The sequence below is a fragment of the Desmodus rotundus genome, chromosome 10 (genome assembly GCF_022682495.2).
Source record: "Desmodus rotundus isolate HL8 chromosome 10, HLdesRot8A.1, whole genome shotgun sequence".
NCBI lineage: Eukaryota > Metazoa > Chordata > Mammalia > Chiroptera > Phyllostomidae > Desmodus > Desmodus rotundus.
The window spans coordinates 38,358,895-38,372,688 of NC_071396.1; the positions used below are offsets into that span (position 1 = coordinate 38,358,895).

The window sequence follows — 13,794 nt, forward strand, 5'->3', positions numbered from 1 at the left end:
GCGTGTAACACATGTGTGAGACATGAAAACAAACCAAAACCCAAAAACCCATACTAGTAATGCCTCCGAAATCTAAAACTAGAAAAGTATAAAATCAGACCAGGGTGGTGTGGCTCAGTGGATTGAGCCCCACCTGCAAACCAAAGGGTTGCAGGTTCAATTCCCAGTCTAGGGCACATGCCTGGGGTGCAGGCCAGGTCCCCAGTAGGGGGTGCTGGAGTGCAACCATACATTGCTGTTACTTTCCCTTTCTCCCAGCCTTCCCCTCTCTCTAAAAATAAAATCTTTTTAAAAATTACAAAGTCAAAATGAACAAATGTATAAGGAACTGTCCACACAACATCGTACTGCGTCAGCTTCATGCCGTGTTTGTAAAACTTCCATCATATCTGAACATGGTCTGGAGGTCAGGTCGTCTTACCTCCAAAGAACTCTGAAGTGTGCGGGGCTGGGGGTGGGGGGAGCCGCCTGCCCACCCTCCGCCCTCCAGCCCCGGGGAGCACCCGGGTCTCTACCTTTCCCAGCCCTGGTTCCCTGGCCCTGGAGGATGGGAGCTTGGTCAGCACATCGGGTGACTTCTCTGAAGAGAGAGAATCACAAGGTGTGTAGATTTGCCTGACAATTTGGTAGGGAAATGAGGCCTCCTGGAGCCGCCCCCGGGGGTGGGGGTGGGGTGGGGCGGTCTCCTGGCGGGGCTCTCTCGGAAGCTCCACCCCCTGTCTAGGCCTGAGTTTCTTGCAGCTGTAGCCAGGTCCAGGCCTTTTCTGGGCACCACCAACGGCTGGCAGAGGCAAAGAGCAGGGCCGCGGCTGTTTGTGGGCTGAATTAGCTACCAGGCTACTGCACACCAGGGACTGTGACAAGTCCTTTGTACTTATTGTTTCGTGTAAGCCTCAAAAGCTCTAGGAGGTAAATGTTATTTTTATGCCATTCCACAGGTGGGGAAACTGAGGCACAGGGAGGCCAGGTGATCACACAGCCCCTCCCTTATTTTGGAACCCTCCCCTGACCTCCAGAGCCCCAGGCACCGCCCCCCCCCCCCCCCCCAGTAAGGGTGGGAAGTGTGGAGAACAAGGTCACTGCCGAAATTTCCCCTTTTCAGTAAACAGCAGCCACTTCCCTGGGTTGGCCACTTCCTTCTGGTCACTGGGTTTTCTAGAGGACTCAGGGGGCAGGCCCCCGGGCACCAAGCATACCCACATTACTCACAGGAGGGACACAGCTGGGCTGTGTTAAGCTGGCCCCTGACCACAGGATGCTGACATTTAACCCGAGAGACCTTGAGGACTGTAACACGCCGAGGAGCCGTTGAAGAAGGGTTCCAAGGAATTCAGAGCCACCAGAGGCAGCCCCCGAATTTCCACGTAGGAGGGCCTCGAGGGGGCACGATCTGGTCAGAAACAGTTCGGGGTGGGGGAGACTGAAGCTGCATGTGTTCGGAATTTTTCATAAATCATAAACATCGTCCAAACTGATGATAGGGTGGGGAGGTATCAAGGAGATGAGATAAAGCCCCGTGGTGGAGCCCCCTTCCAGCTCACGGCCCCCGGAATGAGGGGTGAGACATCGCAGGGTGGGTTCATGAGGTCGCCAGCATCCCAGGGTGGCTTAGGAGAGGTCTGCGGGTTGAGAAGACTTGGTCCTGGAGGCTCAATGAGGCCTCGGAAGGCTTGGGCCACTCTCCTTGGCGCCAGCAGTGGGCAGACACTCAAGGCCCCCCATCCCCTTACTTTGTTTTATTAGGCCCTCAAGGGGCCCTAATTGCCCCTTGAGGTTCTGCAAGTTCACGAGTTAACATCTGAAGCCCTGGCAAGAACTAAGGCCTATTTAAGTAGTAAATCTTATTCAAGTTGTCACCGCAGCATTTATGCAACACAGTATGCCTTCCGGTTTCGCGTGGGTATTCTCTGCCCCCTCCTAGAAGACCGTCTCGGGACGCGACTGCGACCTGCAAGGTCGGCACCTGCACTAGCGCGGCGCGCAGAGCACCTGGCGCTCGCTCGGCGAACGTTTGTTGAAGTCAATGCAGATATGAGGTCCGGAGAGGCGGAGCGTGCGTCGGTTTTCATTCATGCATTCTACAAATATTTACCCAGCACCCACCCACTCGGCGCCGGGCAATAGGCTCTCATTTGTGCACTACGAGTCTGTGAATCTGGCGGGGCAGACGCTTACACACAGGCTTTTGTACCCACAGTGCCGAGGGGACACTCCGCGGGATTTCGAGCCCCGCACACTCCCGTGTACCCACACTCCACGACAGCAGCGCAATAGTGCCGGACAAGAGGCCAGCGAGGGCCGGGGTGGCCCGCCCGGTAGTAGCCTGCCGGACTGCAGAGCTGAGTGGTTTGGCCCCGTCCCGGGGCTCAGGGGTGGGCGTAGGCGGACTACAAGTCCCAGGCGGCTCTGCGCGCGCAAGTCGTGGGCGTGGCGGAGGCGGGACTACAAGTCCCAGGCCGCCTTGCGTGCGGGGGCGGGGCGGCCAGGAGGGTGCGGCTGCGGCGGCGGCGGCGGCGGCGCGGGCGAGCGCCCGGCCGGGCTGCAGTGGGCGCGCGGCGGGCGATGCCGGGGCCCGGGGCCCGCGCTGACGAGGGCGGCGGCGGCGGCGAGGGCGCGGGGCTGGGGCGGGAGCCCGCGCGGCTCTGCGGCTACCTGCAGAAGCTGTCGGGCAAGGGCCCGCTTCGGAGCTACCGCAACCGCTGGTTCGTGTTTGACGCGCGGCGCTGCTACCTCTACTACTTCAAGAGCCCGCAGGACGCGCTGCCGCTCGGCCACCTGGACATCGCCGACGCCTGCTTCAGCTACCAGGGTCCCGACGAGGCAGCAGAGCCCGGCGCCGAGCCCCCCGCGCACTTCCAGGTGCACAGCGGGGGCGCCGTCACGGTGCTCAAGGTGAGAGCCGGCTCCTCAGCCCGCACCCTAGAACCCGCTCACAGGCCCGCACCCTAGAGCCCGCACCCCGGCCTGCACCTCAGAAGCACCTTCTCAGCCCGCACCCAAGACCCGCACCTCAGCCTAGAACCACCCCCGCCCCTTGGCCGACTCCCAGCCCCATGCAAATCTGTCCATGGAACCCTCTCCTTCCATCTTCCTTTCTCTGAGGTCCGGGTGCCTTCTTTTCCCTCCTTCTACCCCAGACTCTGTCCCCGTGTCCCATCTCATGCCCTTTACCTGGTGGCCACTCAGTCGTCTGATCTCCCTGGCCTGGCTCTGTGTCCCTGCATCCCTGGCGTGTCCTGTGCCCCCCTCCCCGTCGCCCAGGTCTGCAGGCATGTTGACCTTGGCTGAGTGCTCCCACATCCCTGTGCCTCCCCTGTCTCTTCCCTGGCCTGGGAGGAACAGCAGTTGAATCCGTGAGACTGCCGGGTGAGTGTCCCTGCCGCCAGTGTCTTGCACAGAGTGGGCAGGGACCCCCAGCCTCTGTCACACAGCCAGCCAGGGCAGAGCTGTTTCCTTGCTCCTTATTTTGGCTGGAAGTTGGGACCTGGCTGCTTCTACCAGCATGAGGTCTTCCTGGTTGTCAGGAGGAAGGAGGTGTGGGAGATAATGCAGAAATGTGGGGTGCAGTCTGCAGGCCGCAGGTCACAGCCGGGGTGCAGAGGCCTCCCCGGCCTTGGGGCCCCATCACTGAGCTCAGGGCCCGGCCTGGCCTCTCCCACCCCTGCTGCCTGCCTGGTGGCTGGGCCTCCACCCTCACTCCTCTTTCTCATTTCTCTTGCATGTTGTAAGCTGGGCTTGCCCCAGAGCAGCAGGGCTGGGCTGGGACGAATGACAACTTTCTAGAAAGCGGGCCAAGTGCAGCGCAGAGTGAGCTGTGCCTAGCTGCCTCGGCCTTGTGAGCACACGACTGTTCCCGGAACCCTGGAGCCGCAGCAGCTGGGGCTGCTCCCCAGGCCGTTCTGACAGACCCCCACATCCCGTCCCTGCGTGGGTGTAGGAAGCCTGTCTCTACAAAGGAAGCCACGCAGGGTCGCAGTTCTTCTGCGGCTTCATCAGAAAGCGCTTGTATGAACTTGGGCACGGCCCCAGCAAGGCTGCGTGAAGCCGGGCGTGCCAAAGAAAGGCTTGTGCTGGCCGCACACGGACCCTGCCTGTTCTGCAGCGTGCTGTGGGCTGGTTGGTGAAGAGAAAAACGGCCTCCAGTGTCAGATTTTCCCCGATGACTTTGGAGCCCGCTCTCAGGTTTTCCGTTTAAAGTTTTTTGAATAGCGGAGTTGTCTACGTAGCCGGGGCTGTGGGTGCAGTGTGGGGAGCGAGGTGTTAGAGCCGCGCGAGCTGGAACCCGCAGCCTCAGCCTGCCTCGCACACGTGTTGGTGAGGTTGTCGCAGTGTCCTGTGCTTGGGGGGGAATCTCCCCTCCCCCTCAGGGGGCCGGAGCGGTTCTGATCAAGGTTGTGGGAAGGGGCTGGCGGGGAGCTGTGGGAAACTGTAGTAGGGTCAGGGCCACATACGTGATCTCTTCACGTCACGGGCCATGAGGCAGCAGGTGCACATGGAGGACTCACGCGCGTACACCTGACAACAGAGACGTACTTGCTTGAGGGGCTGCACGCACAAGGGCACCGACTCTGCAGGGAATTCAGAGATCGTGTAAATGTCCCCGCCGCGTGGTTGGTGGGAGACCATGCAGGACGAGCCCCGGGTCTGGGCGGTGGTTCCTGCTCGGGAAGAGAGGGTGGTGTGTGGGCGAATGGGTGCCAGTGTATTGCTAGGACTGGGTGGTGGGCACATCAGTATTTGTGATGTTATTTGGTCCATCTTAGTGTGTTCAGAATATTTCTTTTTAAAAAAAAAGATTTTTTTAATTTACTTTTTAGAGAAAGGGGAAGGGAGAGAAAAAGAGAGGGAAACTTTGCTCGGTTGCCTCTTGCAGGCCCCCAACCAGGGACCTGCCCCACAACCCAGGCATGGGCCCCAACCGGGAATCGAACTGGTGACCTTTCAGTTTGTGGGATGCTGCCCAACCCACTGAGCCACACCAATCAGGGCCAGAATATTTCTTTAAAAAAAAAAACACAACGATTTCCAGGTGGGTTGCTAACTGGGCAGGATTATTTTGATACGTACAGTTGGCTTAGTGACAAGGCAGGACAGCATGCCCAAGGCCAGGGCTCTGCTTTCTAAAAACAATGGAACTGGAAGCAGAGAAGACCCCCCAAAGGAAGGGGGCGTCCAGATGTGGGGTTCCAGCGTGTGGGTGTGTTTTAGGAAGGATGAGTTTTAGTGTCCAGCAGTTCCTTTTGAGAAGAACACTCTTGTGGTCGTGAAAGCGGAAATCAGCGATTTATCTCCCTTTTCACCTTTCAGCTCCAAGGACTGATTAATCCTCCACGTCAGGGTTCCTCCGCCACAGGGGACCCTGATTTCCGAGGAGCACTGTGGGTGAGGGGGGACAGGCCCTGCTGAGACTCCAGCTAGTTGTACATGATTGTGCAGACACCATTTCCTTTGACAGATGGGTCCAGAAGAGAAGAAAAGAAAAATCAGCAATTTGCTTATGGTATTAGCATATGTTTCTCATTGTACAGCGTCTTTCTGCCTTTTCTGGAGAAGCTGTGGTTTTGTTGGGCTTTTACAAAACGTTTTACTGCCTGACTCTCACCGTAAGCTGATACTGGAATTTCTTGGTCAGCTTCTCTGTTGCTGAACCAGGGACCTGGTCCAGCACCTTATTTCGCAGACGAGGGACTAGAGGCCAGGGAGGGGGCGTCCTCGGCCTGCAGTCCTAGCGCAGGCCCAGACCCTCTTTGAGAGGAGAGACTCCGGACAGGGAGTCCGAAATGGAGCGAGTGTGCGTGTGTTGTCCGTCCCGACGCAGCTGCCTTCTCCGACTCTGGACACCAGTGGTTGTGGATGAGATGTGATGAGATGGGGTGGTTCTTCTGTGACTGCGTTTGCTTTGTGCTTTTCGTGCAGCGAGAAAGCACTGGGGCCGTTTTACCAGCTGGCCCCGTACGAGCTTGTGTAGGAAGGACAGCGAGTGAGACATTTGGGAACCACTGCAACCGTCAGGCAGAGGCTGATGCTTCCTGTGGGGGTGCAGGGGAGCTGAGGCCTCTTTCTCACTGAGCTTTACTGAGGTCTGGGGCTCGGAGGCGGTCGTGGGGTGCCTGGCACTTAGGGAAGGAGAGAGCACGTGGCTAACGGGGGTGAAGCTCGGTCGGCTCTGCCCTGCCAGGTCTGCGCACCCGGTGGCAGCGGGTGAGGCCTCCGCCCCTTTCCTGGAGGCATGGCGGGGGGGGGGGGGTGCTCTGCTGAACATGCTTGTTGGTCCCCGGGTCACACGTGACGGAACAGCCGTGCATTCCTATTCTGAAGCCGCTTGTGTGGGGAAAATGCACATGCTGTGGTGTTGAAACTGCTCTCAGCTTAATGGCAAACGTTCGTCAGCCTGGGTGATCATGGTGCGTTCCACATACGCCAGATGTGGCAGGCCGGGCTTCTGGGGCACACAGGACACCCGCTCAGGGGTCCAGAAATACTGTCTGTGACCACGGGTGGACTTTTCCTGGGCTGTCACTTCCCTAAGGGCCCCCCAATATCGGGTGTGACACCACGGCAGCTTCCCATCTCTCAGTGCCTTGCACGCAGTCCTCGTCACAGCTCAGCCCCCACCCCCCCTGCCCCCAGGGACGGCCATCTGTGTCCTCGCCGCCCAGCCCAGGGCCTGGTGCAGAGCAGGTGCCCAGTAGGCACTCGTTGAACCAGGGAGCCCAGTGCTCACTGGTTTCGGCGTGAGTGGCGGCCCTGTAGAAGCAATCAGCTAGAATTCTCAGCCGCATCAGATGCCATTGTCACCCCGCGTCGTGGAGGTGGCCGCCGTTTGGTGAATGGTATCGAGGGACGACTTACCCCCATGTCCATCGGTCCTGCGTGTTTGGTGCCACAGCCTGGGCTCTGGGCACACTCGCACCGGCATGCGCGCCATCTCTGCGAGCACGCTGAGGCCGTTGTACAGAGGCAGCCATAGAGTGGGGGCCCTGTGTTCCCAGAGTTTTTATTTATGGGCGCCGCAGTTTCATGCGTCACAAACTATTGCTCTGTTGGGTGTTTCTTTTTACAAACACTTAATGAGAAAGCCGCTCTTGGCGTGTGGGCATATAAAGTAGACAGTGGGCTCGATAGGGCCTTGCTGGGGCTCCTGTGGGGCGGGCAGTGCGCCTGGGGCAGGGGCCTTTGTACAGGGCCACAACATGCCCCAGAGGGAAGAACCTGCCCCCTGGAACAGGGACTCTCAGACTGGGCCAGGGCAGGCAGTTTTGATCCGGAGTTCTCAGGTCTCTTGGAGGTTCGTGCAGGAGCAGGGTCTCAGTGACGCTGCTCCTCAGTGACACCGAGCTCCCAGGCCCAGCCCTCGGAGAGCGGCTGTGGCGTGGGAACGGTGAGGCGGGCAGCAGGGCTGCTTTTGGAGAGCGTCTCATGGAGAGCACGGCGGCGGGAATGCTCCAGGCGCCGGTGTGTGCCGGACCCTCCAATGGCACGTGGCTGAGGCGGGCCCTGGGGACGCCCAGTGAGGAGCAGCTGTCGCAGCAGCACTGGAAACCCCTCGTCAGCTGGGGATCTGGGCCAGGGCTGCCCCAGGAGGGGTCTGTCCTGCGTGGTAGCGCAGCATCCGGTGCTGCGGTCCCACCAGGACATAAGCTCCCTGGGGGCCAAGATCTGTCTGTGCTCCGCAGCGCACCCCCATTCTTAGAGCACTGTCAGGCAGGTGTTAGGGGACCCAGTGTCGGCTCTGGGCCCTCGTGTCCTCGAGGCGGGGGCAGGGAGGTGGGGGCTGCGCTCTCTCACATGTATCCATTCAGCAAATGTATTGAACACCCGCTGTGCTGTAAGCATCCCGCTGTTCCTGCAGACACAGCAGGAAAAATTTTCCATTCATTTAAGGAACGACAGCATCGAGACTTTAAAAATAGATTAGCACTTGATAGAATCAAAGAATTGCAAGAGCTTTGAGAGAAAAAAGGAAAAAACAACTTTGAGAGAAACCATATTTGTCTGCTGTCTTCGGCCTGGGGAGCGAATATCAAATGTCCGCCAGGTTTTCGATTCTGAGGGAGGCCTGGCTTCCTTCCACAGTAAGTGAAGGGGAGGGGAATCCTGTTTGGGACATGGCTCCGTGCCAGAAATCTGTGCACCGCGCGGTAACTGCTGTGGGCGGTGCGGACTTGGATAGAGTGGCATTCGCTGATTCCCCAGGCTGCGCCCTGGAGAAGCCAGGCTGCAGGGTGGCCAGGTCTCAGTGACATTGTGAGCTGCTCAGGGACTGGGCTCTCCGTCACATGGACTAAGCATCTTTTTCCTACCCCCCACCCCCAATTTTCACCCAAGGACTTTTTTTTTATTGCTTTTAGAGAGAGAGAAAGGCAGAGAGAGAAAGAAGGAAGGGAGGGAGGGAGAGGAAAGGAAAGACAGACAGACAGACATCGATGTGAGAGAGGAACATCCATCGTTTGCCTCCCACACGCGCCCCGACTGGGGATCGAACCCGCAACCTTCCAGTTTATGGGACAAGGCTCCAACCAAGGGAGCCATGTGGGCCAGGGCAGCTCAGCACCTTTTAATGTGGGGCTGTTTGCTTCTTGGATGGGGTGCTGGGAGGACGGGACTCTGGTGGAGAAGGGGGAGGGAGGAGCGGGGAGCCTGGGCCTCCTCACCCCCTGGCCGTGTGGGGACCTGCCTGCACGCAGAGGTAGCTGGGCCTCTGAGGTCAGGTGGGCAGGCCTGTGTTATCAGAGATGTTGGTCTTGGATTATAAGAGGTATTTCTTGGCAGCAAGCCCAGTCTTCACTTCCGTTTGCAGCCCTCTGCTGTCCAGGGGGGCTGGGCTTGTGGAGAAGGTGGCCACACGGCAGAAAGCTAATGTGGCCGGCCAGCGTTCCACTACCAGGTTTGCGGGCACAGGGCACAGGACGTGGGGCGGGAGTCTGGCGTGGCCTGTGGCCGCAGGGAGCTTGTCCTGCTCTGTGCTGGGCTGTGACGAGGGCGTTGTCTGTGACTGGCTCTGTCAGCTGGAAGGGGGCCCTGGTTTTGCTCCAGTGGACACTCTCCTTGAGTCAGGACCAAAGGGGCCCTGGGGGGCCAGCCTGCCCTCTCCCCGCCCGACACTGGGAGGAACCTGAGTCCCAGCGCTCGGGAGCGGCAGTTCACAACGCTCGGGAGCGGCAGTTCCGGCACCGGAACCTTTCCCAGACACAAGAACAATATTTTACCATTTTATATGTCACTGTTTGCTGATATTTGCTACATGTTTCCCCCTTGAGCCACAAGCAGGAAATCGGGCTTATTCTGTTTTCTCTCGTTGCGTAGAGAGACTCAAGGTCAGAGATTGCAGACTCGGAGTCCCCTGAGGGCTGGAAGTGACCGGTGTGGGTGATCCGTGTCCAGGGTGTGGACTTGAGAGCAGGGGAGTGGCAGCGATGGGAATGGCTGGTCCTATCTGTGCAGTGAGCGTCACTGTGTGCCGGTCCTCCCATCTTCACTCCCAGGGCTGCCTGCTGACCAGACTCCTTTCATTTCCTTAACGCGGAGGATACCACCTCCTTCGGAACGGGCTTCTCACACGCGCGTGAGGACGAAGCCCCCGGGGATCCCTGCGACCCCCTGCAGGTTCTGGTTGAGGTGGGAGGCCAGGGCAGGGCTCAGGAACTGTGTTTCAGCCTTTCACCCGAGCACGCCATGGTGGGGGCCGCTCTGCTCTCCCCTGTGAGGGATGGGTCTCTGTGGCTCTGAGGCAAGAACCAGGCTGCATGGGGGAGTGCCGGGGCTGAGCCCTCATCCTCAGGGGCTCTGCCTCAGGGGCTCTGCGGTTTTTATCTGCGTGTCCTCTTTGCATTTCGAGTCTCTGCCCTGCAGGGCATGGGTTTGGGGCCTGTTCCCCACTCCGCACTGTTCCCTGAGGGCCCTGACGTTTCTGCCCCAGGCACTCTTCGCTGCTGCACCTCACACACTGGCGTCCCTCGTCCCCAGGGACTTTCGGGGGGGAGCTCCTGGAGGCCCCGCGTCCCTGGGGGGGAGGGTTTCGGGGTGGCCCCACCACAGAGCCAGAGAGCCTTTAGTGAGAGAAACAATTCATTGTTCCACTCATTGGTTGGTTCTTACAGGTGCCGTGAATGGGGATCGAACCCATGGCCTTGGAGTATCAGGGCGATGCTCTAACCAAACGAGCCACCTGGCCGGGACTTACACATCCTACTTTTAAGTTTAACTTAAACTAAGCCAGGGCAGTGCAGTGTTGCACAGGGTGTGGAGACCACTGCAGGCTGCAGGGACCGGTGTTTTGTTATCCTGAGCTTGCAAACCTGGACCCCTCCCCGCGCCCTTATTACACGTGTCCTAGAGTGGGGCTGGTCCCTGTCCTGTTTGCGGGCCTGCGTCCAATCTGTCCCCAGAGTTGCTAATCTCTGTTACCTCGTGTTCCTGAGGACGGGTCCACGGAATGGCTTTTCGCGCATAGCGTTTGCTCTTTAGAAGAGAGCGCTGACTGTTAGGGATGGCCCAGCCTCGCAGACCTCCACCTCCCAGGGCACTGAGGAGTGGGGACCTACGTGTCCCGCCTGGCTGCCATCTGATCTCTCCGGAAAACGACTGTGGGGTCTGGGTTCCTGCTTGATCTTTGAGGGGTTTAGTGTAGAATTCGTGTAATTATTTTAACAAAAGGCATGAGTATGTCGACGACGTTAAGACCGCAGCTTAAAAAGCTAGGGATCAAGGGTTTGTCGGTTCGCTGGAGGAATGGGGGCATTGCGCAGCCAGGAGGAGAGCCAGAGCCCCTTCCTTTCCCCGCCTGGGTCTCTGGACTGAAACACAGGATTTCAGAACCTTCCCGGGGAAGAGTCACGTGTGTGTTACTGGTTCCGGGCCAGATCCCTTGGGTGTGTTTCCAGGCTCGTGATTTTGAAACACTCAGAAGGACCTTTAGAACCTACAGTTATTTATCAGTCTAGATGATAAAATGATAGATGATAGTCTATTTTCTTTTAGTTAAAAAAATTTGTTTCTTGGTGTGAGAGAGACAGAGGAGCACGTCGATTAGTTGTTCCCCTCATCGATGCATTCCCTGGCTGGTGCTCGTAGGTGCCCTGACCGGGGATCGAACCCCCAACCTCGGGGTGTCAGTTCGCTGCTCTATCCAGCCACGCCACCTGGCCAGCAGCCTGTTTGTTCAGCTGAGCTTTGTTTTCTCAGGCTGCTTCCAAGGTTCTCGTGCTTTTCACAGCTCGTGGAAGAATTGCCCAACACCCAGCTCGGAAACCCAGGTACCCCTCCTTCAACGCAAGAAGCAGAAGCCCCCCATTCTGAGCAACCTGTGGGTGCACTGCGTCCCTCCGCTGGCGACTTCCCCATCTGGACGTGCACTGGCCTCCCCTCTTGGCGGCCCCCGCTGGCCCTGACCTTTGGGGAGGACATCTGATGGCCCCGTAGGTGGGACCTTCGGCCTGGGTCTTGAGGAGCGAGTGGGGGTTTGCAGGGGCGTCCGCCCAGTAGGGGCGGGTCCTAGAGGCCGGCGTCCGCATGCCTCTGTGTGGGCGAGAGACTCCAGTCCCGTGGGGCGTGGGCAGCGTGGGCTTGGTGGTGGCAACCATCAGAGGTGTAGGCAGGGGGCACATAGGACTTGATGGCGAGATGTACGGAGAGGGTTTGGGGGGGCCTGAGGACGCAACACCAGTAGGGACGCTGCTACAGAAACCCAAGCCGGCAGGCAGGAGAATGTCCGGGAGGGCGGGCCAGGGAGACTGAGCAGGGGGCTCTGTCATGCCGGACTACAGACTCCGTCTCTCTTTTCCGTGTGCAGGCCGCTCCTGCCCGGCAGCCCATCCTCAGAGCAGCAGTGTGTGCTTCATGGCCTGCGGGGGCGTGCTGGCCCCCCACCCCCACCCCGAGGTGGACAGGGCCAGCCTCTGACGCGGGAGGCGTCCCGGCCCACGGAGCCGGCGCCCTGGCAGGGGTTTCAGCTGGACGTGTACGTGGCTGGGGTCACTGGGATTTCACTCTTTGAGAAAAACCGTAGAGGAACTTCTGATTCCTGTCGAAATGCTGAGAGGGTGCGTTTTGTCCTGAATTCGCACTTCTCCTTCTTGCCCTGAAATCAGGGTGCCCGGCCTGGCTTTGCCTCTCGACCGTGCCTGTCGGCCAGGCGGGCTCCTGCGTGGCAGGTGCGTGCTCCAGCCGCCGTTCTCAGTTTCACACACAGTTACATTATTACCTGGGTCATAATTCACAATGCCTTCATTTCTTCCCAAATTTTTAGCCGGTTCTCCTAATCCCATTGTTTAATAATTAATCCTCTCTGCACCGATCTGACTTGAAATGCTACGTAAACGTTTTAGACGTGCTTATTTACCCCTATGTCTGGATTCTCTGGTGGTGCGGTCGGTGCCAGCGTAGCTGTTGTTTCTTTAGGAGGCGCTGGCGATTTGGTGGGGCACAGCTGGGGTTTGAACCTGACGCATCTTTTCAGATTTCTCGAAGGTTGAACTGTAGATGGATTCATGACCTCTGTGCCGCGCTCTGAACTCCTCTCAGAAGTTTGACCAGATGCCGTTAGACTCTGTAATGCGTGCGGATTTCTCAGGTGTGTGCCCAGGCCCGTGCGTGTTGATTGAACTTGTGAGCGTGTCTGTCACGTCTCCTGGCCTCGAGGACACCATCTGCTCTCGGGGTGTCTCAGAGTGGTTACCCAGCTGCGTACCCCCAGGGTTGACCCCTCACTAGCCCTGGGTTAGGCCCTTAATGACTATTTGCCGAGGGAATGAACCCATGTTATTGTGTACAGGGCGTTTTCCGTTTTCCTTCATTTGGATTAATCCACAGAGGGTCCCAGCCGTGTGGCCGTGGGGCACAGGAGATGAGCCTTGTCCCAGCCCCTGACCCATGGCCTGGGCCCTGGGGCAGAGAGAGCTGCCAGGGCAGCTGCAGTGACGATGAGGCCGAGGCCCCCGCCTGGCCAGTGTGTGGCGGTGAATGAACTTGTGATCAAATGACTTTATTTTGCGACTTCCCTGAGCACCGATGAGGGGGCGGGGCAGGAAGGGAAGGGAGCCCCTGGGGCCCCAGGAGAGACAGGTGGCCGGGGCCTGTCTTCCCAAGAGAGGTGTCTGGGTGTCGGGCAAAGGCTGCGGGAGCAGCTGGGGCAGCACATGGCCCTCAGCCAGCTGTTCGGGGCTGAATCCCACTCGGGCCGCCCGAGGGGGCCTGGTTTTCCTTCTCATGGTGGGCACCTTGCGGGGTGGCAGTGAAGTGCAGCCGCCGTCTGTGAGAGCAGGGCTGTGCCCACCCGGCCCTCACCTGCCCCTCGCCCATAGGACATTCCAGAACGCTCCCCATGGGATTTATGGTGTGGGGGTTGGTGGCAGATGGCACCGGGATTTTAGCCGTGTGAGCAGCTAAACACGAGGAGAGGACGGGTTGGGCCCTTTGAGGGCTCAGCGGCGTTCAGGGCACTGTGCTAGGCACTGTGAACCACAGCGTGGCCGCCTGCTGGGCTCGCAGGTCAGTGGGCACACAGGGTCGGCCCTGCTGCCCAGGGAAGCAGCCGGGGGACGCATGGCACTGGGACCTCTCCGCTTGGCGGGTGGAGAGAGCCCGCAGGCTGGGTCTGCTGCCCCAGCCGAGTACTGCTGGCTCAGGGGGCGGGCAGGCTCCCAGACTGTTAGGGGTCCTGCCTGCCCTGCTTTCTGGGGGGGCAGTGAAGGCCCTATGAGCCAGCCTGGCTGGCTTCTGCGAACGTGAACCACATCGGGTGGTGCAGACGAGGGGCTGAGCTACAGCAGGGCGTGTCTTGAGTCACAAAGCCCT

General features: G+C 59.1%; 1 protein-coding gene across 3 annotated transcripts in view; it reads left to right on the forward strand.

The window, feature by feature from the left end:
• Positions 1-2,490: 2,490 nt before the first annotated feature.
• Positions 2,491-13,794, forward strand: part of TBC1D2B (TBC1 domain family member 2B) — a 34,915-nt gene continuing 23,611 nt past the window's right edge. The window contains exon 1 of one of the 3 annotated variants that reach the window (XM_024561991.4): positions 2,491-2,892. In XM_024561991.4, coding sequence (XP_024417759.3) covers positions 2,563-2,892 — 330 coding nt within the window. In that variant the 5' untranslated portion in view covers positions 2,491-2,562. Of the gene's footprint in view, positions 2,893-4,063; positions 4,183-8,812; positions 8,888-13,794 lie in introns of those variants that run through there. The other 2 variants (XM_053913029.2, XM_053913030.2) reach the window with 2 other exon arrangements.